This window comes from Pleurodeles waltl, chromosome 5, assembly GCF_031143425.1.
Source record: "Pleurodeles waltl isolate 20211129_DDA chromosome 5, aPleWal1.hap1.20221129, whole genome shotgun sequence".
Taxonomy (NCBI): Eukaryota; Metazoa; Chordata; class Amphibia; order Caudata; family Salamandridae; genus Pleurodeles; species Pleurodeles waltl.
In genome coordinates, this window is record NC_090444.1 from 290,738,946 (window position 1) to 290,765,201 (window position 26,256).

At 45.2% G+C, this 26,256-nt stretch overlaps 1 protein-coding gene across 1 annotated transcript; it reads left to right on the forward strand.

The window, feature by feature from the left end:
* Nucleotides 1-1,891: 1,891 nt before the first annotated feature.
* Nucleotides 1,892-15,694, forward strand: EPCAM (epithelial cell adhesion molecule). The gene is made up of 9 exons (XM_069234036.1): nucleotides 1,892-2,226; nucleotides 7,784-7,891; nucleotides 8,946-9,198; nucleotides 9,482-9,553; nucleotides 10,204-10,267; nucleotides 10,767-10,868; nucleotides 12,159-12,356; nucleotides 14,595-14,636; nucleotides 15,328-15,694. The coding sequence occupies exons 1-9, from the start codon at nucleotides 2,166-2,168 to the stop codon at nucleotides 15,367-15,369; spliced, it is 942 nt and encodes a 313-aa protein (XP_069090137.1). The 5' UTR covers nucleotides 1,892-2,165; the 3' UTR covers nucleotides 15,370-15,694.
* Nucleotides 15,695-26,256: the final 10,562 nt, after the last annotated feature.

Sequence of the window (26,256 nt, forward strand, 5' to 3'; positions counted from 1 at the left end):
CTCTGCTCCTCCACCCTCACCCTTCTGCAAGTCCCCAGAGTCTGTTGCAGACACTAAGGTGGATGCTCCTTCTCCCACCTCACTACCAAAATATGGTACGACCTCCTCCCTGCCTACATACCACCCACGCCCTCTCCAACTTCAAGAAGAAGCTCAAGGCCTGGCTCTTTGACGAGTAGCTACCAGTTTGCAGCAACCACCTACAGCGCCTGGATACCCTCCGAAGTGATAAGCGGCGCTTTACAAATCCCGTGATTGATGATTGATTGATTAAACTGGATTTCTGCCAACCTCGAGAGTACTTCAAGGGACATCGACCCCTGTGGCCAAGATCGTCCTCACCAAGCCTATGGACCAAGGAGTAGCCCCAGAAAGACCTCTGTCGACGGCACAGCATCCTGTATCCCTTGCATCAGGAAGACTCCATAGAAGTCAATGGCAAAGAGTCACTGAAGTTAGAACTGGACTGGAGACTGTTTTTTTTGTCAAGTTAACTGTTTCTATGGACCTTGCTGGTCCCCTTGACTGGCTCCCTGCCGGAGTTGGTCGGCTAAAGCAACTCGAAGCAACCGCACTAATACTTACCAAAGTTTTTCCTGAAAACGTTTCCAAGTGTCAAATTTGTTGGATTTGCCAGTGCTTGTTCACTGCTAGGTTTAAAAGTGCTGATTTACTGAACCTTGTAAATTCAGTATCTCTGGAACCGCATGGTGGATCTTTTTTGTTTCAGTGTAAAGCACTATATAAAAATCTAAACTGTGGTAAGATTGGTGCCGGATTTCTTTATTGTCTTCTTTATGTTTTTTGTCAATTGCTCTGGTGCTGTTTAAATGCTTTACACTTATTATTTTGTACAAGCCTGATTGCTTAGAGCCACAGCTACCCAGGGTTGAGATAACATTTAACAAATGAAGCCTGACAGGTCCTGAAGGGATTCGTAGTATACTACACAGTGAGGTCACACAACCACACCATATATTACACCCCATTTGCGCACAAGTGCGAGGACATAGTAGGAGTGCAATCTGGAGAGGATGTGGTGTAAGGGCCAGAGCTGCAGATTTTGGAGTTTGGTAACCAGGTTCGATTCTCCTGTGTTGCTCTCCTTCTCACAAGACCTTGAGGTTGGCATTTATGTATACTTGATGTGATGCCATGCTTGGGCGTGACAGATCAAACAAAAAACGTCATTACATACACCCTCCTCCAGAGAGGTTCCTCTCCGGTGTTACTAATTTACACCATGACATCGTACATACCAGCAGACCTGATTCCGAAAGTGAACTCACGATTTTTGAAGCGCCACAAATACCTTTATTGTAGATGTCTCCAGCCTGAAACTGCCTCTGCGTCGACAGAAGTCAAAGTGTAAAATATGTTCCCCAATGTTTTATTCAGAATCTCCCACTTTCTTGTTCTAAAATGTTGGCATGCATGTAACAAGGTTGAAAGGGGCCTGCAGCGTTACATTTCCAGTTCATTCTATACATAGCGCGTGCTAAATTCGGTTTTAAAAAATACTTTCACTTTAGCTAGCCAATCTTGTATTGTTTGAATAATTACTAACATCTCTCTAGCATTTAGGGTGCCAACATTGCCCAGCGTAAACACGGTGCGTCATTGTTCCTCAGGGAAATCCCGGGCCCTTCGTGGCCGTCTTTGTGCCGAGACAGACACTTTCTAATGAAGGAGGGGCCGATGACCAAATAGATTCTTCTGGGAACTGGCGCTCGGGGCTGTGGGGGCTCAGGTGAGCCACTCCCTCCCAGGCACTGGCGGATGCCGGTCTTGTGTAAGACACTGGAGGTGAGACTAACAAGCTCCTCCCCGTGACTCACCCCGAGTTTCACCCAGGTAGCTAGGCGTGTTAACTCCCACTGGTGATATATAACCCCCGGTCGTCGAGGCAGGTCTGTTTGCTGCGGTTGGTTGGACTGTGAAGGAGGCCGCTGTGTGCGCAGGTGTAACCTGAGCGTGAAGCGCAACCGCCCCTCCCCTGCCGGGCTCGCCTTGTTATCCGAGGGCCGAGAAACCTGTTGGGCTAGTTTCATTTGAGAGCCAGAGAGGAAGAAAGGAAAGCGCCTTCGAGCCCGAGAGTCAACCAACAAAAATAGCCGCCGATCGTCTACGCGTATTCAAGGCCAGACCTCTTAATCCCGTGGACTATGAGGGTACACTTGGGAGCCGTGCTTTTGCTATTCGCCGCGGTTGTCTGCGCGCAAGATGGTGAGTACTCCCCATTAGCGTTTCTAAACCATTTTTTTTTTTTTTATGTTAACCGTGCCTGTTTTATTGTGTTGCTTTTTTTCCCCCTGTGTAGTGCAGTGGGCTCCTATAGTAACTCATTTGTTGTAGGCCCAATAGTAACTCCGTATTGTTTTTCTTAAACGATCATCAAGGGCGAATAGCCCGTGCCCTCCCGCTCGCAATATGGCGTCCGGGGCCTGGACCACCGCCCACAAACCTCAAAAGTGTGGGTATATGTAAACTGCACGAGCGGGAACATTCGTTGGTGAGCCGACGGGGTGTGAATTCATGTTCCCGCTACCTAAGGGAAGACAGGAACATTTTTCCCTGTGAGACTTAAGTTCCAAACTAAGTTAAAGGAAGTGACCAAATCCTGAGTGAACTGCGCTTGCAGTATTCACGAGCGTAGCCTGGTCATTTGGATGAGGGGGGCAGGGAGAAAGGCAGGGGGAGCGAGCTTCAGATTTTTCGACAATCAGGCTGTCCAATAATATTCAACTATATTCTACGACAAGCAGGGTGCATAAGAGGGACGTAAGGAGCATGGGAATGTGAAAAGACTATATGGATTGGTGGGAGTGATAAGACAAAAAACGTAATGTCTTGTAAAAATAAACAATACTTTTGGGGACTTTGAAAACCGAGAGACGGGTGTGTGTGTGCATTTTTGTCTGTGTATGTGAAGATTCTGCTGAAATCCGACTGATGTCCCAATAGCAGACGGAAAGCACCTGTACCCAACTATTTATCAGAAAATAAATGTATGGGGGGGGGGGGGTTGTAAACGCCCCCGCCCCCCAACAACCCTTATTGAAGCTACATCCCAACTGGCTAACAACGGGTCTAAAAAAAAAAAGGCTTTTATAAGTAGCAACTGTGTCTGTACCACATGTAAGCTTTAAATTTCTTTCTTGAAAGCACCAAAGTGATGGGTAGAAAAGTCTTATTTCAGTATATCTGCTTTTGCCACCTCTTACCAACCATGTCGTTTCTTACAAAAAATGTACATCGATTGACTTTGACCTCCTGCGAACCATGCTTGACCCTAAACACTATCTCAAGGACATGTTTGAAAATGGGTTCCGCCCCAGTATGTGGGGTGGGTGACATCTGTTTACCTGCCTTTGTTCTGTAAATGGCGGCGCCGTCACATGATTAAACGTAGACAGGTTATATTATCCTCGGCCTCTGACTTGTTGGAAAGCTAGCACTTCTGGTAAATTGTAAAGGGTGTTGAGGTGTTACCTAGAGCATAGGGTTCAATCGACGGGGGCATTAAATTGCCTCTATACAGGAACACGACCTATTTTAATTCGTTTTGGATCTCTAGGCATGTAATGCGCCTCACCTGACAACGGACCATGAAACGACTGTTTGTGGCATTACATTAGATGCATATTTTATTAGTAAAAATGGGAGGTTGCTTCTGTGTTTTCATGGGTGTAGGCCAGCATAACACGAGTGTTCTAGTTAGGAAGTAGACACTTTTAAGGGAGAAGCTAGCATGGGGCAATGTGGTGTGCCACATGTATTTATGTGTGGGTGGACATAGAAGTCCACTTGACGTTTGCCTTTGGCTGGTGGCTTTTTTTTTTTGTTGGTAGACTTCCTTCTTCTCAAGACCTGGCTCTTCAACTGAACCGGCCATTCAGCACTTCGACTGAGCTGCAGTACCCACATTCCCCTTCCAGCGCCTTGAGACCGGAACGGATGATTATCTCCACACTATAAGAATCTTGATTGATAGACTTTTGTCTTAGCTCAGCCCTGGCCTTGTGTTCCTCCTCTAACCACATCACAAGGTCGACCAAGTAGCTAATGGAGGGGAACCAATATGTCAGCTACTAGGGGGCAGTCTCCCGCAAACTCTCGCCCAATCTGTTCATTTGGTTAGTGTTGGTAATTGAGGTAGTGACTGACTTTACGCCTTGTGTGACCTGTTCTTTATCAAGGGCTTTTTTTCCTCCTAACCTCTCGTTAGGCTACAAATGTATCAGGAGTGCTGTGAAAGGGTTGCATTACTTTGTCGGACGATGTTTCAAGAGGTGACCAGTTAGTGGGTTCACTTACTTGGATTGAAGCCCAAGTAAAGTCGTTGTATCCAGTTAATAAGGTCACTGGGGGTTGGGTGGTTAGTGGCTTTATTTATTGATAGCTGCGGTTTAGGGCAGTGGCGTACCCGGGGCAAGGCAAGTAATATGCGCCCCCTAACCCGTGGATTTTAGCACTCGAGTCTCTTCCAAGATGTTGCGGCGGGCCCCCCCTGCACCCTCCACGCTACGCCACTGGTTTAGGGTGGGCACAGCTTCAGCCTGTTTCACGACAATGCAAACCTTGTTTGGTGCTGGAAATGGACGTTAAGTGAGGCTAACAAATGGTAGCTCTGTGTATCATAAATGGTCTGGCTTGTAGTAGTTCAGACTTTTACGTACCGGGGCGCCTCTGCCCTGAGGTGACGGTGGAAATTGGATTTGGAGAAGCAAACATTGGTTTATCGTTACAAACCCGATAACCTCTTTAAATCGCGATATCGCGGCAGCTGTATGTTTACTAAATGAGCTGGTGAAGAATCGAGTTGTCTATCCTCGGCGAGGTAAATACACGACGTGACCTGTGGAGGGTGCTTGTGCGCTCCTCTGACTGTGCCGTACTATAGCCTTCCGCGGGCGGGGTGCAGTACACCAACTACCCCTTCACTGGCCCCGCAGTCATCTTCGACAGGTGTGGTTTGGTTCGAGTCTTTTGGCGCCAGGACAGTAATTCTCCGCGCTGGTCCCGGTCGGCTGTGTATTCTGCTTGTCACATAAACCGACGTCATGCGGTTTGGGTGCAGCGACCTGGCTTCTGTGGTATCCTGGGATTTGCGTCACGTATCTGAATTTATGCTGCAGAATGTCTTGTAACCTCTGGGTGAGGAACCTAGCCCTTAACACAGTTCTGTCTCCCATTCGGAGCGATACTGGTTGCAAGCAAGAGTAACTATGAGACAATGCTGTCCTGTGAGGGGTAGTGTTTCAAGGTGCGCGCAATGGGAAAGGCAAACCTCTTCAATGCACTATTAAGCTGCCACCAACTCTGCCCCGCAATGTTGGAGAGTTGTCCTTAGTCGCCTGGTACGTGAGGAATCAAGCGACATCCAAGGGTTGCGTGGGAGCGGATGAAATTAGAACAAAGAAGCTTAATTTAAGATACCGGCGCCTTTATTTTGATAAAAACGAGATACTCTATCTCCGTAAGCGATAAGCAACGCTTCCGCCCGCACCGAGCTCTCTTCATTTATCACACAACATATGTAGAGCTTAAAGTTTAACTTGTTCGCATGGAACGGATGTGGGTGGTAGGGTCCGTCACTGGTTTTGTACATGTTTGTTACATAGATTTTCCTTATCCGAGTATCGGCCTCTTTGCTTTGAGGCGCTGTTCAGCCTGCGATCACCCCCCCTTCTAACCGCTAAAGCTATAATTATTGGACTGACAAATTAATTTTCAAATTGGGCGTAATGCTTCACGTCACATCTCTAAGTGCTGAAGGTAAGCAGTTTTGTGAGCGGATCAAAGGCGGTGAGGGAACAACGGTGCTAATACAAATTCACTCGATACTGACGTGTTGACGTCCGGACCACTAATCAGCAGATGTTTTCACCCAAGGCGCTCGATTCTGGGAACGCCTGGATCTGTTCTAGTGGGATTTAAATTTCTGCTTTGGAAATGCGTCCCATCTAGCACCAGGGACACTTCTGTTGATTTATGTACCCGTTATATAGCACGCAAAGTCCACATTTGTGCCAGTATAATGCCATTACCTTAACAGCGCCTATTTTTAAAGCTGCCTTGGCGATTCCGTCATCCTATATTGCGGCACTACTGCAGCCACTGTCGCAGAGCTGCAAGTCGGCCGGGTCTTGGTAGTGTAATCGCCCTGGACGTGTTCACTTGGGTGATGCATGCTGTAACTGCTAGAATATAGGTCCAAAAGTGCGAAGGGTGGCCGTGATGGTGGTAGCTCATCTTGCACTGGAGACCACCTTGCATTTGCACCCAACAATAGCTTTCAATCTGAGCGTTTGAATAAAATATATTCTTTGACCTAGTTACCTTTCACCCCGATCTCTTGGTGGAAATGGTGAGGTTTGTTTTAGGATTGATAAAACTTCTCGCTCAATTTCTGGTTTGGGCACCTCTTGGGAAGAAGGGCGTGGATTGTGGTTCTGTGAAGAGCACCCATTTGGATTCAATCGCTGCTCGTGTCAGAGAGAGCGAGAGGTAGAAAGGTTCACAACATGTACTGGGACTTAGGGTGAGTGCCAGTCGTTTAACAACGCTTGTGTGACATTTACACGGACCATTGCATGATATAACAGCCTTTGAGAGCGATTACGAGAGCAAACGATTTCAGTCGAATAGGGTGTGGGGGGAGGGAAACAGACTTGTATTCGAGCTTAAAGTACTGAGAAGACATCTTGCATGCGGGTGAGATTCTGTTGGAGAGCATGTTACTCGGATTTAATGTGCAGCTAGACACGTTTAGGGTCTGATTTAGAACTTGACGATAAAGGTCCAGTCGTTGAGTTTGTAACTGAGAACCTATGTGCCTCCGTTGCTGTCCGCACACTATTTAAATGTTGGTGGTCCCCCCTAGCCAAAAGCCCACTTTTCAAACCACCGTCCCTGCCAAGAAACATCAACCATGTTGATGTTGGGAAAGGTGGATGCCAATAGAATCCTAGCCACCCTTTTCGCAGTGCAGATTTTGGTGTCCCTTAGCACCAAGCAAAAAATGGTCGTCCAACCTCCCCCCGTTTTTTTTTTTTATTGGGGGGGGGGGGGGGGGGATCTTCCACTGGACATCTGTCATTGCTGCTGCCACTAAACGGTGGACCCTTGTGCTTCACCCTCACTACTTTGGCAGACACACAGCTGGGGACACACGAGCATAGCACTCATATCTCACACACATGCATGTCATTGTGGTGGCTGTATTCATTGACAAGTAAATGCTGGCACAGCAGTGACAGTGCACTTACACTTGTCAACAGTGTCCATTTGTGCGCATTGCAAGGGGATCTGTGCAGGTAGGTTTGTGCCATCTGTTTATCGGAGTGTATGTGAGAATTGGCTGGTTGAGATGGAAGGAGCTGGTGTGGTTGTCTGTGTGTCATTTGCATGTGCGATCAATGCTGTGTTGCCATGTGACACATTCAGGTAAATGTGTGGCGGACACTTAAGCTGTGTGGTTGCAGTAGTGTCATGGATGTAGGTCAGTGGTTTCAGCATGTGCGGGTTGTTGTGTTGGAATTGCAATGCTTGGTGTGTAGTGTAGGGGACATATATGGCTAAGGGACAGTGTGTTACTTAACTCTTTTCCATTGCCCCTGCCATTGTACAAAGTCCATTGGGTTCATGGCCGTCACTCTTGTATCCAAAGGCTTTTGAGTACTTTCTTGTCATAGGACAATCATTTTGTGCACGTTTAAATGTATAGCCTAGGTTTAAGTTTTTGAAACCCTGTAACCACTGTGCTTTTATAACTTTCCAGATTGCAAATGTGCATCACACAGTCAAGCAATATGTTCTGGAACACCTCCTGATTGCAATTGCAACTTTCCAGTGGGATCAGAAACGCCCAGTGTCAACTGTAATAAATGTAAGTACATTTTGTTTACTTTTTGTCTGTCATATAAAACATTAGAGAATGTTCCTAAATGTCTACGCTAACATCAAGGGACTGGGGGTAGACCTTGAGTAAGTCCTGATTAAATAATAAACTAATAGATACCGCAGGTAATGTGAGAAACAACCATATTGTTCACAAGCTGTAGAAAAGCTTCATTTTAAGGACACAGCCCTGCCCCTTCCCCGCAGGGGTGTGGGATGGGTGGTGTCGCAAGATTTCCTCTCTGCACTTAACTAAATCTATAGACCCTCATCAAAACTTAGTTCTCTAATTGTTACATCTCAAAGGTGAGTCTCGTTTGAGGGTTGTAGCTCATGGTCACACCTGTTGAGTGTTAGTGTAAGTAGGGGCACATTGATGAAGCATGCCACCCCTTGTGTGTGCTTGTGTCCTTAAAATAATTCTTTATTATAGGTTGTGAATTTCAGTTTTCTCACATGTTTCCTGGAATAACTAAATATTTTTAGTTCTATGGCAAAAGTAGAAAATTAAGATGGACATAACGCAAGCTGGGTCCATCACGCTGCACATTCATGAAACAAATTGATAACCCAGGTTGTGTAAACATTTGGATCACCGACTCTAGAATCAAACACCACAATTACCCATCTGCCTTGCAAGACTCGTATAGCAATCTTCTGTTTATATAATCTATACCCATTCTCATGCACCAGGTAGACTGATACAGTGGTAAAAAATTGTTGGAGCAAAGGGTTTCCAAGAAATAAGTGATCTTTGTAGAAAATGCAAGATTTTTCTGCATAGAATATCTGGATGAAATGGAACGCTTCCAGAAAAAAGCTGGTGCTGGCATTCATCAAGAACATGTAAGAATTTAGTTCATGTCATGGTGCGTTCCAAGATCTTGCTAAACTGAAATGGTTCCTATGCTCCTGATTGCAGAAGGAAAGCAAGCGTGCCTTTGCTCTTTCAGCCTATGTGACAAGCTGGGTTTTCTGCTTTTATGCAAATTTTACTTTACCGCTCCCCAAAAATTTGAATTAAACTTTGTTTTTTGTTTCAGTACTATCGAAATGCTGGCTGATGAAAAGAGAATCTCTTGGTGTGAAGGGCGGTCGGCGACCAAAACATGACTTCACTGTTATAGACAATGATGGCCTCTACAACCCAGACTGTGATGCCAATGGTACCTTTAAAGCAAAGCAATGTAATGGCACTGATCTTTGCTGGTGTGTCAACAGTGCTGGAGTCCGAAGAACTGATAAGATGGACAAATCCGACCCAAAGTTGAAGTGTGACCGACTTGTCAGGACATTGTGAGTGAGCTACATTAATGCATGTATAACTGGCAGGGCTGTCTCTGCTCAGTTTTCACCCTACCACCATTCCCTGTTGTGCTGCTAAAGAGCAGTAGTATGGATTCTTACACTTTATTCTCTCCATGCTGGTCTAGAACATTTGCTCATCCGTTTATGGAGCCCTGCTCTTAACATGTGCACGAAGAGTTAGTTTGTTAATTTGCTTTCATAAAAAGGACCTTTATAGCTTTTGACCAGTCATGTTGCAATTTAGTCACAGTGCCTTTTTTGTATTTTCCAGCTGGGTGGTTATTCAGATGAAACTGAATGGGTCTGCTCCAGCGAATCCAACTGAAGAAGCTGCGTTTATGGAGTAAGTCAACTTAAACTGTCCCTGCATCACCGTTTTTATCTGTCATTTAGGCAGGGGAGACTAAGCAGGCATTTCTGAAAGTTGTGAATTGATGGTAGTGCATGGGGGTAGGCAGACTCTGTTCCAATCACTTTTGAGAGGCCGCACTCCAAGACACACTTTTGTTCCGGAAAAACTTTTCGGTGTTTTCAATCTTACCACTGAATCCATTTGCTTTGCTCTTTGCTTAGTACTTAAGTCCTTTTCTGGCTGAACTGTTTATGCTTGGTTTTTGGATCGTCACTGGTTCGACTACTTGTACCTTACATGATTTTGGCCCCACTATGCCCCAACAGGCATCTTTTAAGGCACTTTGCCTAAAAGGTTGCTTCACCCATTCAGGCTCTCAACTAACTAGTTGCAGAAAGTACAAGAGGTAGTTTGGAGGAAGTGGGTTTCAAGCATCTGGTCACAGTAACCAGTAGTTGCGTCCTAAAGTTGGTGTTTAGTTCATGAGCAGCACATGATGCACATTTTATGTATTTTATATCTCTTTATGGTTATGTGCAAGCGCTGCAGTGTGTATATTCCTGATGATTCTCTTCCTCGTCCCCCCCCCCCCCCCCAAAAAAAAATGCTGCATAATGGTAAAATATATATTCTTTTGGCAGTGCTCTCAAAAAGACGATCGCCGACCGCTACAAGCTTCCTAAAAAACATATTGATAACATCGAGGTAAGACTCCTATGTTAGCTCCTTATCTCTGCATTAAATGTCTACCTTGCACTGTTCATCCTAGGCCTGCCTAACTGATGTGAGTACATGGCTCGTGTCCACAAGGAGAGGTATGGCACTACCAGCAGATGGCAGCAAAAGCGGTGCATATTGTTGCTAAGAGCTAAAAATGCAACCTTTTCCTTTGGGCCGGGAGCTTGAATAAGAATGCAACACTAGGTCCGTAAAATAGTAAGGGGCTTCACTATATTGAAGCATGTCCTAAAACTGCATCTTGTTGGTTGAAGACATGGATAGCTTACCTACGATTACCTAGCTAACCACACACGTCCTATATAGAGTGGATTTTAGGAGGCTGAGTGTTAAGAAAATGCTTTTTTATTATTATTGGACATGTGGGTAACCATCTCTCAACTATTATAATTAGTCTTTGGTTTTGGCAGTGAGATTTCTGTCTGCTACTGCATCCAAAGTAAATTATTCATTTTTTCTTCTGCAGTTGGAAGGTACATACATCTATGTTGATCTGAAACAAAATGCCAGTGAGAAGGGCCTAACAGACCCAGACATTGCCGACGTAGCTTATTACATGGAAAAAGACGTAAGTATTTAGAATGTAACTGATGCAGCAGTCATCTGGGTTATGATTTGGTAGGGCTTGAACCACAACATTGCACATAAACGAAGAAATGCATTTGAGACCACCTTTGTGTGAGTGACGGGTAAATGTGTAAACATCGGTTGTGGAATAAAGTCAGTTTTTCTGAAAATGTAATGTTGATGGTCTGAAGCTCCAAATAAAGTGGGTGTTTTGTTATGTTTTGCAATGTGGCCTGAGTTCTGAAGACTGAGCCATTTTGCCTAATTGAATGGGTGGTCAAGATAAGTATCCATATGACACATCCACTCATACAGCCAAGTAATATAGGATACAGGAGCCTCTTAGTTCAAAATCAAAAACTATGACTTTAGAGCTTTAATAACGAGGGTCCTGATGCCTTAAGTTCAACTGTCTGCTATTGGATTGATTGAAAGGTATTTGTGGCAAGTACGCCTTTTCTACATGGTCACCCCCAAGTACTTTGACTTTATGTGGACCCTATTTTTGGGGGGGGGGGGGGGGTTTACTCTTAGCATTTTAGAATGCTAACCAGGAATGAAGGTGTCGGTGTCCCCTCTTTACATGTGATTACATTGGCTTACCCCTGATTGACTGACTTATTTAGCCTGACACCCCCCCCCCCCCCCCCCCCGAACACACGCACTCTCTTGGATTTTGCATGTGGTGCACTGTGGGGGAATTGGTAGTATGGCACAGGAACCGTTGAAAATGATCAGGTTTGTCCTTGGGAATGTTCCCCATTGGTTAGGTATGTCTGCTACCTAGTGAGCATCCCAAAAATTACATGACTGTGTAATCGTGCAAATGAGTCTTTCCAGCGCTTCACTCCACCCCCACCAACCCAACAGCTGGTGTCAATTTTCCATACTGAATGAATGTTTACAGTAACCAGAAATGCAGCTTCTTTTGAACTGAATTTAATTACCTTTTATATTTAAAAGTAGTTTCTTCTGAGAATCTTCTATTATACATATTGATCTTTAGTAAATCTTAAATACCGTGTTAGTTCAGTAATCTAAATTGGTTATTTGCAGTGGGGCTGAGGATTAATCACTCCTGAACCTTTGGTTACTTCTGATCTTATCCTGAGTAGCTGTCAGTGTGTGCCTGCCCTTAGTGTGTTGGCCTGGTCATGAGTGACTGGGCGTTTCGTTTGTTGGTCTTCTGTAAATGTGCTTTCTGCTTTGCTCCCAAAGCTTGTAATCACCTGCCACCCTTAGACTCGCTTGTCTTCAAATTTTGGATGTTAATTTATTTTCTCAACTGCAGATCAAAGGGGTTTCGCAGCTGCCACTTGACAACAAGTTTGACATTATTGTTAATGGGAAGTCTGTGGGAGTTAAGGAACCACTGATATCGTACATTGATTCTGAGCGCCCAGAGTTGTCCATGAAGCATCTGAGTGCTGGCATCATTGCTGTCGTCGTTGTGTTGCTAGTTGCCATTGTAGCTGGTATTGTGGTATTGGTAAGTAGAGTACTACAATAATTTATTGAATTTGCTTTGAATGCATCTATATAGTCTAATTCCGTCCATATTTTTTCCACCCATTTCTTTGTAAACAGTCCCACTAACAATTAGCTGCTGGAAGCCAAACATGCATTTTTTTATATATATATATATAAGTATGAACCACATGCCGCAGTTTGAATATCAGTTGTATGGCTCTGTTTGCTGCCTTCAGCTATGTGGCACAAGCAGGCATGTTCTAAACCGAGGGAGATCTGGTGAAGGAAGGGAATGCAGATTAAAATCTTCCCCGCTGTAGATTTCCCCGGTAGTGTCAAACCTGTTTAGCTGATCATGTACGTTTGTTTCCTCCAGCTAGTGAAACTAATATGGCTAGTAAGTATTGACGTAATAAAAACCTTATGCCTTTTGCACTGGCTTCAACATTTTTAAAGTGGGGAAAATGTGATCATGGGTTGTAACCCTGCTAGGGTTAAGCTAACTTAAGCCAAAAACCGACTTACATGCGTTTAATTGAGACTGTGCAGTGGCCTGTTGCCAGCTTGGGACTGGCGGTGTTAACCAAGCTACTTCAGGACTTGCAGTGACCCAAATACTGTCCCAGTTAACCATCTGCTGTGGTATGGGGCATGTCTTGACCTTTTAGTCCAGTCTCATGTGCCCCCAGAAATGCTTGATTACACTATAGCCATGACACCTACATTTTGAAGTTTAAAAACTTCATGGCCAGGAACGTCTCTTGGGGCAGAAGCAAAGTAACTTGGCAGATGCCTAAGAGGCAATGCTCTAGGTGTGCATATGCAGAAATACGGTGGCCTAACTATCTTGGCATCAACTGCATTCAGCAAAATACGTTACGTTTTAAACACATGCCTAAAGTGCATATCACTGGCCAGTGAAACACTCCAGTGCAGATCCCCAACTAAAACCTATAAACCGTTATCACCCTGTGCCTGGAAGTGAGAGCCAACCACAGGGTTTGCACCTTTCACTAGTGTGAACCTCACTTAAGCAAGTTTAACCACTAGTAATGGCGAGGGGTGGATATACTACTGGCCTCGTGGGGAGAAACATACTTAATCCAGGCTCTTTAGTACCTAGTCAACAAAATGCAGGAAGACCATCGATATGTCTAAGGCCACTGTTACCTTTGGGATTTGGAGGTGGATGATAACCTACATGCACAGTATTTAGTAGGAACCGCCTTTTCATGGGACAGAAGTTATTCCATTGAGGACTTTCCAGCTGTTGCTACAGTGCATTCAGATGAGCTGAAAGGTGGACATTTGAATTCTTTACACATAGTTGATGCTCTTGTCCTCGATCACTTAAAACTGGGGAAAGCTCTCTCGTTAGTTTTCCTTTAGACAGGATTGAAGATTGGTCACAGGATTTGCACAGTCTGAGTGCTTTACACACCCCGGGGAGAAATAGACTAATTACCGCCCTCCAACAAAAATACCATATCCCCTTAACGTATAAAAAAAGCTTGTTTCCATTTCTAGAGCTGTCCTTTCTTGGATTTGTTTGTGTCGGCATGCAATAAACATTGAAGATGGGGAGTACTAATTTGTTTGATGCCTAATTGTAATGATAGTGGAAAAAGCTTGACCATGTCCTGTTAAACTTCCTTATTTGAAGTAGCACAACATTTCTACTTCGGTTGAGTATTAGTGGACCGTTGCAGTAGCTGCTGAGTGTTGCTTCCTTGGTTTCCTTAGGCGAGGAAAGATTACTGAAGTTCAATTTATTACAGATTTTACTAATTTGAGAGCTACATACTTAACTAAAGACTCTGATGCACAAGGGGCTGGCTGTCACTTGTGCCCATAGATACAATCAGCAAAGGTCTTGGCCGTTATGAGGCACCGAAATTAATGTTCCTTGTGCTACAAATGACGAGGCTTATTAGCTCTAGTGATGGGACACAGTAACGGGTAATGTAGACATACGAGTTAATGGACCTCTGCTTTAGAGGCAGAGTTTATAGGACAGTAAATGCGTTTGCTGTGTATCTTCTGGGGTGAGGTGGGATTGTAGAACTTGGTAAAGTTGTGGGAGTACCAGACTGGTTGATCAATTTAAAGTGCAGGATTAAGACTTTATGGTATTGGTAGTCTATATTTAGACTTAGCCCTTATACTCCATTTATTGGATGATGGTATAGTTTTAAGTGACACGTTTTTTTTGTTTTTTTTGTTGTTGTTGCTAAAATTACTTTTTTTCTTTCAAAAGGTGCTTACCAGAAGGAAGCGTGGACAGTATCAAAAAGCAGAGGTATGTTGTGTCCACTAAGGCTACTGTTCTCACCCAACAGCTGTCTGTAGGCAAGGCCGGTTTCCAAAACATCACACGTGGGGTATACTTAGGGTCGGGGTTTCCTCATTATTGGATGGCTTGGTTGGCCTTGTCGCTTCTAACCAGGATTATTTCGTTTTGTGTTCTGATTTTATAATGTAGATGTATCGTGCCTTTGACATAAGAGCTTGCTTTCGATGGGAGTGGCTTTTGTCTCACTCTTAAGTTTTGTTTTTTTTGCTGCCATCTCTGCTACCGGCCATTTTCAAATGGTTTGGTGACTTCAATATGGCCGCGAATACATGGTAAAATCCACCTCCAAGTGGGTTTACTCTAACAAATAGTAATGAATACCCTGAATGTGTGTGCATCTGTTCTTTTTGAATTAACCGCCATCCAAGGTGGCCACTGGAGGCGCGTGCACACTCGCGGCCATTCATATAGCGTAGCATAAATAAAGCTTTGGCAAATACAACCGGTTCTACAGACCTGTTGTCTTTGCCATTGCCTGTTAAGCTTACACTGCCATGCTAACACAATGGGACTCTGTCTGTTAAAATAACTGCTAACGATGACTGATTTCACTATTGCACTTTAAACCTTTGCAGCCAACATTGTTCCCCTTGCTTTGATTTAATGCTGACCTTTTGCTTTTTCCGCTTGCTTGTAGGTGAAGGAAATGGGTGAAATGCAGAAAGAACTGACATCGTAATCTGCTGCAGTAAATTGATTGTTGCCGACTTTGTCTATAGGACTGGGGATATGTAAGAAGTGACTGTAGGCCACCTCCGCTACTGTTTTTTGAAGATGAATAACTTGTTTTGCCGGGTCCTAACAGTTTGTATTTAAGCGCCATTTACCAAGAATCTACTACCAGCCACGTTCATGTGATAAATGTGTTGGGGAATTTTGTCGTTCTTTGGTTTGGAGTTATCATGATTGACTTATTTGTACAAGTGAATGTTTTTTGTTTTTGTCTGTAAATACTGATAGCAAAACGTTTTTATATAAACTTCAATAAACATTTTTTTTTTAAACGGTTTCTTTCATTTCAACAAATGCCCACTACATTTTAATTTTAAGTTATGACTTGAAGTAGCACTTGCCATGCTGGCTCAACTCTGCAGTAAGACTCTGGTGTAGAGTGGATGAGTCTGGATCCCCGGGTTTAGGCTTTCATTGCCTGGTAATCTGCTGATTAGAGTACAGATGTTTACCGCGAAGCCATCAAGGTATACGTGAGGGCACTGTAATGGAAGAAAGGGCTCCGATGCTGCTGGTCCAGACTGTAGAATCTGTCAAAATATTTGTCCTAATCTCCATGGGGGACAGCTGTAACTCGAGTATCTATGGAGGCCATCTGCACTACTACCTCTAATGAGATTCTTTCTTCCGTTGGTGGCCCTTGTGGTGAGAGCTTTCTGCTTAAGGGGTGCTGTCAAGCCACTGGCATTTTGTAAGTAAAATTCTGAGGCCTCAGTATAATGAAGTGAAACAAGCCACCACCTCATTCATTAGCCAGGTGTGTGCCTTATGCATGCAATGGATCAGTTTCAACTAAAGAAGATGGACCCTTTGATAGCTGTTGCAGTAGTCACTGGACTAGTTATGCTGCATAACAACTGGTTGTGCTTTGAGACATCGGTTGAGCTAGTGTTGACATCATATGTGGGGCCACAGTGCAAAGTTGGTACAGGCCTGGAAACTGGTCCCACAGGGACATACCGTGTTTGGGTGGGGAGACAAGTTGAATTTGGATTCAGTGTGTTAGAAATGGGACTCTAGTTGGCAGAGCTAGGCACCCTGCCCAAGTAGGGACCCCAATCCTAGTCAGGGTAAGTCAGTTACACTCAAAGTTAACCTGTGCACATCCTCTGGTAGCTTGGCACAGAGCAGGCATGCTGAATTTGGAAGGCAAAGTGTAAAATATTTGTGCAACACAGTAATGCAATGACAATACCACAAAGGCTCCACAGGCTTACAAAAATGGGGAATATTCAAGTAAAATGAGACCAAAATGAGGAGTTGATAAGAATTTTTAAAGAATAAACTGAAAACAGTGTTTAGAAGTTGCTAATGGTCAAAAGGTTACTTGAGGGACTGGTGCAAATCCAAAGTTCAGGCCAACTGCAATAGAGGGTAGGCTGGCTACAGAACCCACAGAGGGTCTGCTGAAAGAGTACCAGAGATGGAACAAAGTATCTACGTTGAGGGCACGATGTGTATCTTTTCCACACAGTCTGGTCAGTGTCATTGGGCTCTGTTGGAATAAGGGTAATGTTGGGCTGTGCAGGCTGCGGATCTGCTGTCATCAAACAGCCTCTGTGTCGAAGGGTGATGTGTCTGTTCAGACTCGAGCAATGGTGACGATGCACTGGCTCTCGCAGTAAAGAGTTGTAGAACCCACTTATGAGGGCCAGGACTGCAGGGGGAACCTCAGGCAAGGGTAGGACTCTCAGATGGCAGAGTTGCAAGACATCTTTAAGTCCCAGAGACTTAAAAAAGGAGACAAGCCCTTTGAGTCACTCTGGGTTCAAGTAAGATGGGTCCAGTAGTTGTCCTCAGCAGGGCAGTTCAGCAAAACAGAGAAGCAGTTCCTCAGAACAGTTAGTCAAGGCAACAGGGCAATCCTTAAAGCGCAGCAGTCTTAACTCAGCAGAGCTCTTACCAACTCTAGTGTACTGGTTTGGTTGGGTCAGAACCAGATTACTTATACCCAAGTGTGCCTTTGAAGTGGAAGGGACTTCAAAGTACAGGTCCTCCTTTCGTCCCAGCCCAGGCTCCAGACTACCAGTAAGAGGAGGGGGAGGGTTAATCAGTCCTTTGTGTGGAGGCAAGCACTTTCCTAAAAGACGAATGTTTCTCAGCATCATCATACCTTTATTTCAATCACCAACGATCTCATTCCTACCTAATCACCATGCCACATAATTCCACTGCACACACTACAATTCCTCAACTAACGGCTTCAAATCAACACACAATTCTAATCCACATCTCATACACCCAGTCCCCTCCGAAGAAAAACACATGGGTAAAAGACAGTAATTTACAACTCAATACCTCAAACTCACAAATGCGAGACCTGTTGCATTGCAAAGGCTTGTTTTCTTTCTCAGATCTTTAAAAAAAAAAAAAAAAAACAGTGCTTACTGTAGAAAAAATGTGAATGCAACGGATAACGGAGCATCTAGGAGGCAGATGTAGTTGACACATTTTGGAAACCGCTAAAGTATTTGAACTACTGAGTTTAAGACTGGATATTTGGTGATTTAAATGCCACTATTCCGAGGACCATAATAAAATCAACATCCGCATGAGATACTCGATCAAATATACGATTTTAGTAAAATATGATTCACCAACTAAAATAACTGAGTTGCCAAGATTCTGTTTTAGAATCTCTGGTCCGAACACTATGCCACCTGTTCAGTGGAATAGTTTTTGTTTTATACAAGGCGGCAACAATAAAATATTGGTCCATTTATTTCCTCTTCACAACGTGGATGTGGTGTTTTGGGGTCACTGCACTCAAGCCTCACTTGTCAGTCATCTTCGATTGAACTACAGATTGCAGTTGGTACCATTCTGTTCCAACACACACTCAAGAAGCAAAGGGTCTTTGCTTACATAAGTCACTCATACTGGTAACTGATGTCCGTGGCAGAAACGTTATATTAGTGATATATTGTCTGTAGGGCAAAGGCGAGGACAGTGCCGCCGCGCACAAGCTCAAAATTGAGCTATCCTGTAACTTCAGAGTCGCCAATAAGTGTTTATTTTGATTAATGTTGTGATGGTTGTATCGTTGTCACATTGCAGAATTTAATCCGTTCTACCTGCCATCACCGCGTAAAAGTCAAGGCAACATCTACCTGACTAGCATTTGAAAGCCTCTTTGGAAGGGTGCTCTCCTACTGGTGAACATGCGCGTCTCTGCTAAACCACGGTTACTATGTCAATGATAAACCATGTGCACAATCTGAATTCCTTCATGGCTGCATAAGCAACATAGTGGTTCTGTGTTTGTACGTAAACTACTTGTGCCATAAACTAAACCAAGTATTGTTCATTTGGCAAGCTTAACTGGATGCTCAAATTAACTGCAACACATCTTGAGGAGTTCTCTATTTTCTTTGTAGACTAGTTAGAAAAAGAGCACAATATTAGGACTACATAAAGTTTGTAAACAAAAAAAAAAAGGTTGTAGCATCCTCTGGACACTATTCATCCAATACTCGTTTTTCAATGACCTTCATCAGAATTATAAATCTACTACACACCTGCATCTCAAGTGAATGGACGTAGCTCCTAAACTACATAAAACAACGTTTCCTATATTTAAATCCGTAATTCACCCATGTGATAAAAACATGTATTTCTCATGTCCTTTAAAAAAAAAAAATATATATATATATATATATATAGTATTAGATTATAAATCTTAAATGTAGAAGGCTAGGTAAGATCTCAGTACATGTACCATATAATGAGCCAAGCATTCTCAGAAAATTGGTACTCTTACCCTTAATTTCCATCAAACACTTGAGGTGTTAAGAATCCATCGGGACCACAATCTTGGTTCCAAACAGTAAGATCAGAATCTTGTCAAGCACACACCTTGGCACTCTTTCTTAATGGCCTTCCAGTTCTGGTTTCTAGAGAAGTTGTGACTGATACATGCCACTAATGATCTCTACTGTTGTCATCAAGGTAAGCCCATACTTCTCCAACTCCTTTCTCTGAGGTGTGGGTCTGTGCAGTGAAGGGCTGGCCATTGTCCGAGGCCTTAAGACTAATGTATTTTATAATGTTAGAAATGGGGTCTCTATTGGCAGAGGTATACACCCTTGTCTAAGGAGGGACCACAATCCTAGTCAGGATAAGTCACTCATAATAGAAATTATCCTGTGCCCACCCTCTGGTAGCTTGGTACTGAGCAGTCAGGCTTAACTTAGGCAATGTGGAAAGTATTTGTGCAATATATCATGCAATAACACAGTAACACCACCACAAAAAGACACCACACAGGTTTAGAAAAATATAAGATATTTATCTGATTAAATTAAGGTCAAAACTATCAAGATTTGATAAGTACAAGTTGAAATATCACTTTTGTAACAATAAGAGTTTTAAGTTTTTAAAAAGCAACAAATGTCTCTTGCAAGAACAAAGTATGTGGTATGCGGCACAATGACCTGCACAGAGACTGCAGAGGAGGAGATGCGTGGAAAACTAAGGGTGTGCGCTGGATTTCTAGGCGCACCCAGACAATGCGTCAATTCTTTTCCATGCCGCAAGGACTTTGCGTTAAATTCCAGCGTGCAGGCTTGAATCCTCTGGGTGATGCAGGGTCTTTTGACACCCAGAGATGATGCATGGAAATCCTGGCATGCGGGACAAACTCACAGCTGTTGCGTTGATCTGGTGGGCGATGTGGCGGAATTTCTGCAGCACTGCTGGCGCTGCATTGATTCCTCTCGCAGGAAGTCGGGCTGTGTCTTTCCGGCTAGGCGATTTGTCGATCCGATGGGCTGTGCGTCTAAGTTCCAGTCGCAATGTTTGCACTGCGTCGATCTGCATCCAGGGAGCCAGGCTGCGTCATTCCGGTTCGGCGAGGCAGTGAATTTCTCACTGCTGGACAGGTTGTGGGTTGATTCCGGCAGGCTGTGCATTGATTTTCACCTATAAGGAGTTTCCTTGCAGAGATGACGTCTTTTTGGCCCTGAGACTTCAGGAACAGGAGGAAAGCTCAATCCAAGCCCTTGGAGAGCGCTTATCAGCAGAGCCAGAGGCCAACAAGGCAGCAGAGCAACAGCAAGGCAGCAGTCCTTTATAGCAAAGCAGCCCAGGTGAGTCCTTTGGGTAGCCAGGCAGCTTCTCTTGGCAAGTTTCAGGTTCTGGTGCAGAGTGTCTTTCCCAAGGAGTGTCTGCATTGGTATTGTTAGGGGTCCAGTTTATATACCCCAAAGTGCCTTTGAAGTGGGGGAGACTTCAAAGAGTGGTTTTGAAGTGTACAAGGTCCCCTTTCAACACCATCCTGTCTGCCAGGGTCCCAGTAAGGGGTTTGGCAGTCCTTTGTGCGAGGACAGGCCACTGTCCTTTGAAATGGAAGGGTCAGGCCTTCCATCCTCCCAGCACAGGAAGACACATTCAATATGCAGCTGTCTGCAGGTGTGACTGGGCATCCTGTGTTTGTGATTGTCTGGGTGAAACGCACAAGGAAGCAGTCAAACCGGCCAAGCCTAGATGTGGATTGGAGACAGGTTGTAAGGCACAGAAGGATTTTAAGTGCAGAGAAATGCTCACTTTCTAAAAGTGGCATATCTACAATAGTAATATAAAATTCAACCTCACCAGTCAGCAGGAATTTGTATTACTATTCTGGACATACTAAATATGACCTGTCTACTCCTTTCTGATCAGAATCTACCACTCAAACAGTATATGAGGGTAGCCCAATGTTAGCCTATCAAAGAAGCAGGCCTCACAGCAGTGGAGAACGAATGTAGGAGGTTTCTACTACCAGGACATATAAAACACATAGGTATATGTCCTGCCTTTTACCTACACAGCACTCTGCCCTATGGGTTGCATAGGGCCTACCTTAGGGGTGACTTATATGTAGAAAAAGGGGAGTTTAAGGCTTGGCAAGTACTTTAAATGCCAAGTCGAAGTGGCAGTGAAACTGCACAAACAGGATTTGTAATGGCTAGCCTGAGACCTGGTTAAGGGGCTACTTATGTGGGTGGCACAGCCAGTGCTGCAGACCCACTAGTAGCATTCAATCTATAGGCCATGGGCTCATGTTGTGCACTTTACTAGGGACTTACAAGTAGATCAAATGTGCCAATTGGGTATGAACCAATGTTACCAAGTTTTAAGGGAGAGAGCATATGCACTTTAGCACTGGTTAGCAATGGTAAAGTGCGCAGAGTCCTAAAGCCAGCAAAAATGAGGTCAGAAAAAGAGAAGGAGGAAGGCAAAAAGTTTGGGGGTGACCCTGCAGAAAGGCCATTTCCAACACATAGGGGGTCATTCTGACTCCCGCCGACCGCGGTGCCGGCGGGAGCCGCCAGAATACCGCTGCGCGGTCAGAAGACCGCCGCGGTTATTCTGTTTCCCGCTGGGCTGGCGGGCGACCGCCAGAAGGCCGCCCGCCAGCCCAGCGGGAAACCCCTTCCCACGAGGAAGCCGGCTCCGAATGGAGCCGGCGGAGTGGGAAGGGTGCGACGGGTGCAGTAGCACCCGTCGCGATTTTCAGTGTCTGCATGGCAGACACTGAAAATCTTTTAGGGGCCCTCTTACGGGGGCCCCTGCAGTGCCCATGCCATTGGCATGGGCACTGCAGGGGCCCCCAGGGGTCCCACGACACCCCTCACCGCCATCCTGTTCCTGGCGGTCGGAACCACCAGGAACAGGATGGCGGTGAGGGGGTCGGAATCCCCATGGCGGCGCAGCAAGCTGCGCCGCCATGGAGGATTCCTCAGGGCAGCGGAAAACCGGCGGGAGACCGCCGGTTTTCCGTTTCTGACCGCGGCCATACCGCCGCGGTCAGAATGCCCTTGGGAGCACCGCCAGCCTGTTGGCGGTGCTCCCGCGGTCCCCGGCATGACCGCCATGGTATTCTCTTCAGGTCCTCAAAATTCCAGGCATGCAGTAAATATCATCAATTTCGGCAATCAGTGGTGCACCTGTTATCCCATAGTATGCAACAAAGTTCCTATTATAGCCAGAAAAAAGGTCTCACTTGGGTATGGGTAGTTGGCACCTTCCACTACAATTTGGCACATAACATTTGGACCTTCCTGATGCCTGTTACCTACACAGGAATGCCTAATTGGTTGCCTTGATGACCAGTTTTGTTCTCTAACCACACATGCTCTAGGTGCCTAAGGTGGGACCTCCCTTGAACTGCTAAATGCTATAAAATCTACCCTTGATGGAACATGGTTTATCCAGTGCTGCAAAGTGACATGAGCATTATTCTCTATAATCTCTCTGGTGTGAAGAATGCTGTCTTTGTGGACTTGCGTTTTGTCTTATCAGGTATGGAATCCATTTAGTCTTGCATGGTCCTGTGAAACTCAATTATAGCAATGCCTGTTGTTGAAGCACATGACCCTGATTAACCATTATTTTTCACATTTTTATGCTTGAAAAGCAACATGATGCAAGGCTTGCTCAAGAGACTGCACCCGTGATTTATCATAGCACGCTTGCTCAGCAATAACACCCTATTTATTGATAGGACATCTGCTATTTGGTTAGTGTATTTCTCATTCTTGAAAGTCCCCATAGCCACCATCGGGCATGTGGGCCATCATTGTGTATTTGCTTATCATGCACTACTAATCTCCAATTTGATTGGATCTTAATTATAGATGTTGTGAAATATTGACTATGATTGTCAAGAAATTATAATATGCTCAAAATGTAATTGGACAATTGATGGAATGCCTAATTACACCTTTTGTGGTTTGCAGGAATAAAAGATCATGTTGAAGTTCGTCAATCTGGACTTTGGCTTTTCGAGTCAGCTGTCCCAGTATCACGTTAAATACATTTATTTTTCTGTATGTAGATGGTTTCTTTGTCTTTGTTTGTGTCTAGACTTCTACATCTTCTCCTTGGAATTAGGTGCAAAAATGTTCAGTGGGTGTTCACTGGTCAAATCACAGGTACTTAAATAGCAAGCAGCACCCAGCCTCTCCATGAGTTCATTAACTCTGGGGATTGGGAGGGCATCTGTCTTAGTTGAAGCCCCTGTAGTCCACACAGAAGAGTTCTCCTGTGGATCCTTGTTTAGACGCCAACGCTACTTGACTGGCCCATGGACTACAGAATTGCTTAATCATTTTAAAGTCCAACATCTTGACCACCTCTGCTTTGAATGCACTACTGGAGTTAGTAAGACATACAGTATGTCTTACAGGCTTTCCTCAGTATGTGTCATGAAAACGTAGGTGTAAAATGTAGTCAATGAGAAGAGGCATTGTTAGACCTGATGACCTTGGTGTGGTTGTCCCCTAAACATTTTGCATTCCCTTTTTGCTGAATTTGTTTGCTTCTCTTGGACCTAGAACTCTGCACACTTTACCAATGCTAACGAGTGCTAAAGTGCTTGTGCTCACTCCTCTAAGAATGGTTTACACCCAACTGGCACATTTAATTTACTTATGTTGCTAGTTGAGTGGTACTACCTGTACAGAGGGCTGGTAAATTAAATGCTACTAGTGGGCTACTAATCAGCCTGCAGCACTTATTGTGCTACCCACTAAAGTAGCTGTTTTTAAAAACTCTCTCAGGTCTGCCATTGCAGTCTGCGTGCAGTTTTATTTTTGCCATTTAGCTTTTATCCAATAGGCATTTTAGTTTTCTTGTAAGTCCCTATTAAAGTGTCACTGCATGTGCCCAGGGCTTGAAAACTAAAATGCTACTAGTGGGCCTGCCGCACTGACTGTGCCACCCACTTAAACAGCATTTTAACCATGTCTCAGGCCCGCCATTGTGCCCTGTGTGTGCAGTTTTAAACTGCAAAATAGTCCTGACAAAAAAAATCTTTTCCCAGGCCTAAACTTTCGCCCCCAGGGTAGACCCTAAACAACCCATAGGACAGGATGCATTGTATTTAAAAAGTTAGACTTTCTTCTAAGTTCTACATGTCCTGGTAGTAAAAAACTCACAGATTTGTTTTTCTCTACTGCAAGGCCTACATTTTTCTCAGCATATCCTTTGGTTACTGTAAGGAAATGCCTCCTTGGCATGGTTACCCCCTGACTTTTTGCCTTTGCTGATGTTATGTTCTGAATTGAAAGTGTGCTGAGGCCTGCTAACCAGGCCCCAGCACCAGTGTTCTTTCACTAACCTGTACTTTTGTTTTACACAATTGGCACACCCTGGCATCCAGGTAAGTCCCTTGTAACTGGTACCCCTGGTACCAAGGGCCCTGATGCCAGGGAAGGTCTCTAAGGGCTGCAGCATGTCTTATGCCACCCTGGGGACCCCTCACTCAGCACAGACACACTGCTTGCCAGCTTGTGTGTGCTGGTGAGAACAAAACGAGTAAGTCGACATGGCACTCCCCTCAGGGTGCCATGCCAACCTCACATTGCCTATGCAGTATAGATAAGTCACCCCTCTAGCAGGCCTTACAGCCCTAAGGCAGGGTGCACTATACCATAGGTGAGGGCACCAGTGCATGAGCACTGTGCCCCTACAGTGTCTAAGCAAAACCTTAGATATTCGAAGTGCAGGGTAGCCATAAGAATATATGGTCTGGGAGTCTGTCAAACACGAACTCCACAGCACCATAATGGCTACACTGAAAACTGGGAAGTTTGGTATCAAACTTCTCAGCACAATAAATGCACACTGATGCCAGTGTACATTTTATTGTGAAATACACCCCAGAGGGCACCTTAGAGGTGCCCCCTGAAACCTTAACCAACTACCCGTGTAGGCTGACTGGTTTTAGCAGCCTGCCACACTCGAGACATGTTGCTGGCCACATGGGGAGAGTGCCTTTGTCACTCTGTGGCCAGTAACAAAGCCTGCACTGGGTGGAGATGCTATCACCTCCCCCAGGCAGGAGCTGTAACACCTGGCGGTGAGCCTCAAAGGCTCACCCCCTTTGTTCCAGCACCACAGGGCACTCCAGCTAGTGGAGTTGCCTGCCCCCTCCGGCCACGGCCCCACTTTTGGCGGCAAGGCCGGAGGAAATAATGAGAATAACAAGGAGGAGTCACTGGCCAGTCAGGACAGCCCCTAAGGTGTCCTGAGCTGAGGTGACTCTGACTTATAGAAATCCTCCATCTTGTAGAAGGAGGATTCCCCCAATAGGAATAGGGATGTGCCCTCCTCCCCTCAGGGAGGAGGCACAAAGAGGGTGTACCCACCCTCAAGGACAGTAGCCATTGGCTACTGCCCTCCCAGACCTAAACACACCCCTAAATTCAGTATTTAGGGGCTCCCCAGAACCTAGGAAACTAGATTCCTGCAACTTAAAGAAGAAGAGGACTGCTGAGCTGAAAAACCCTGCAGAGAAGAAGAAGACACCAGCTGCTTTGGCCCCAGTCCTACCGGCCTGTCTCCCTCCTTCGGAAGAAAACTGCTCCAGCGACGCTTTCCCCAGGACCAGCGACCTCTGAATCCTCAGAGGACTGCCCTGCTTCTAAAAGACCGAGAAACTCCCGAGAACAGCGGCCCTGTTCAACAAAGACTGCAACTTTGTATCCAGAGGAGCAGATTTAAAGTCCCCTGCAATCCCCGCAAGAAGCGTGAGACTTGCAACACTGCACCCGGCGACCCCGACTCGACTGGTGAAGAAACAACACCTCAGGGAGGACCCTCCGGCGACTCCGAGACCGTGAGTAACCAAAGTTGTTCCCCCTCAACCCCCACAGCGACGCCAGCAGAGGGAATCCTGAGGCTCCCCCTGACCGCGACTGCCTGACTCTGAAATCCCGACGCCTGGAAAAGACCCTGCACCCGCAGCCCCCAGGACCTGAAGGATCGGAACTCCAGTGCAGGATGACCCCCAGGAGGCCCTCTCCCTTGCCCAGGTGGTGGCTACCCCGAGGAGCCCCCCCCCCTTGCC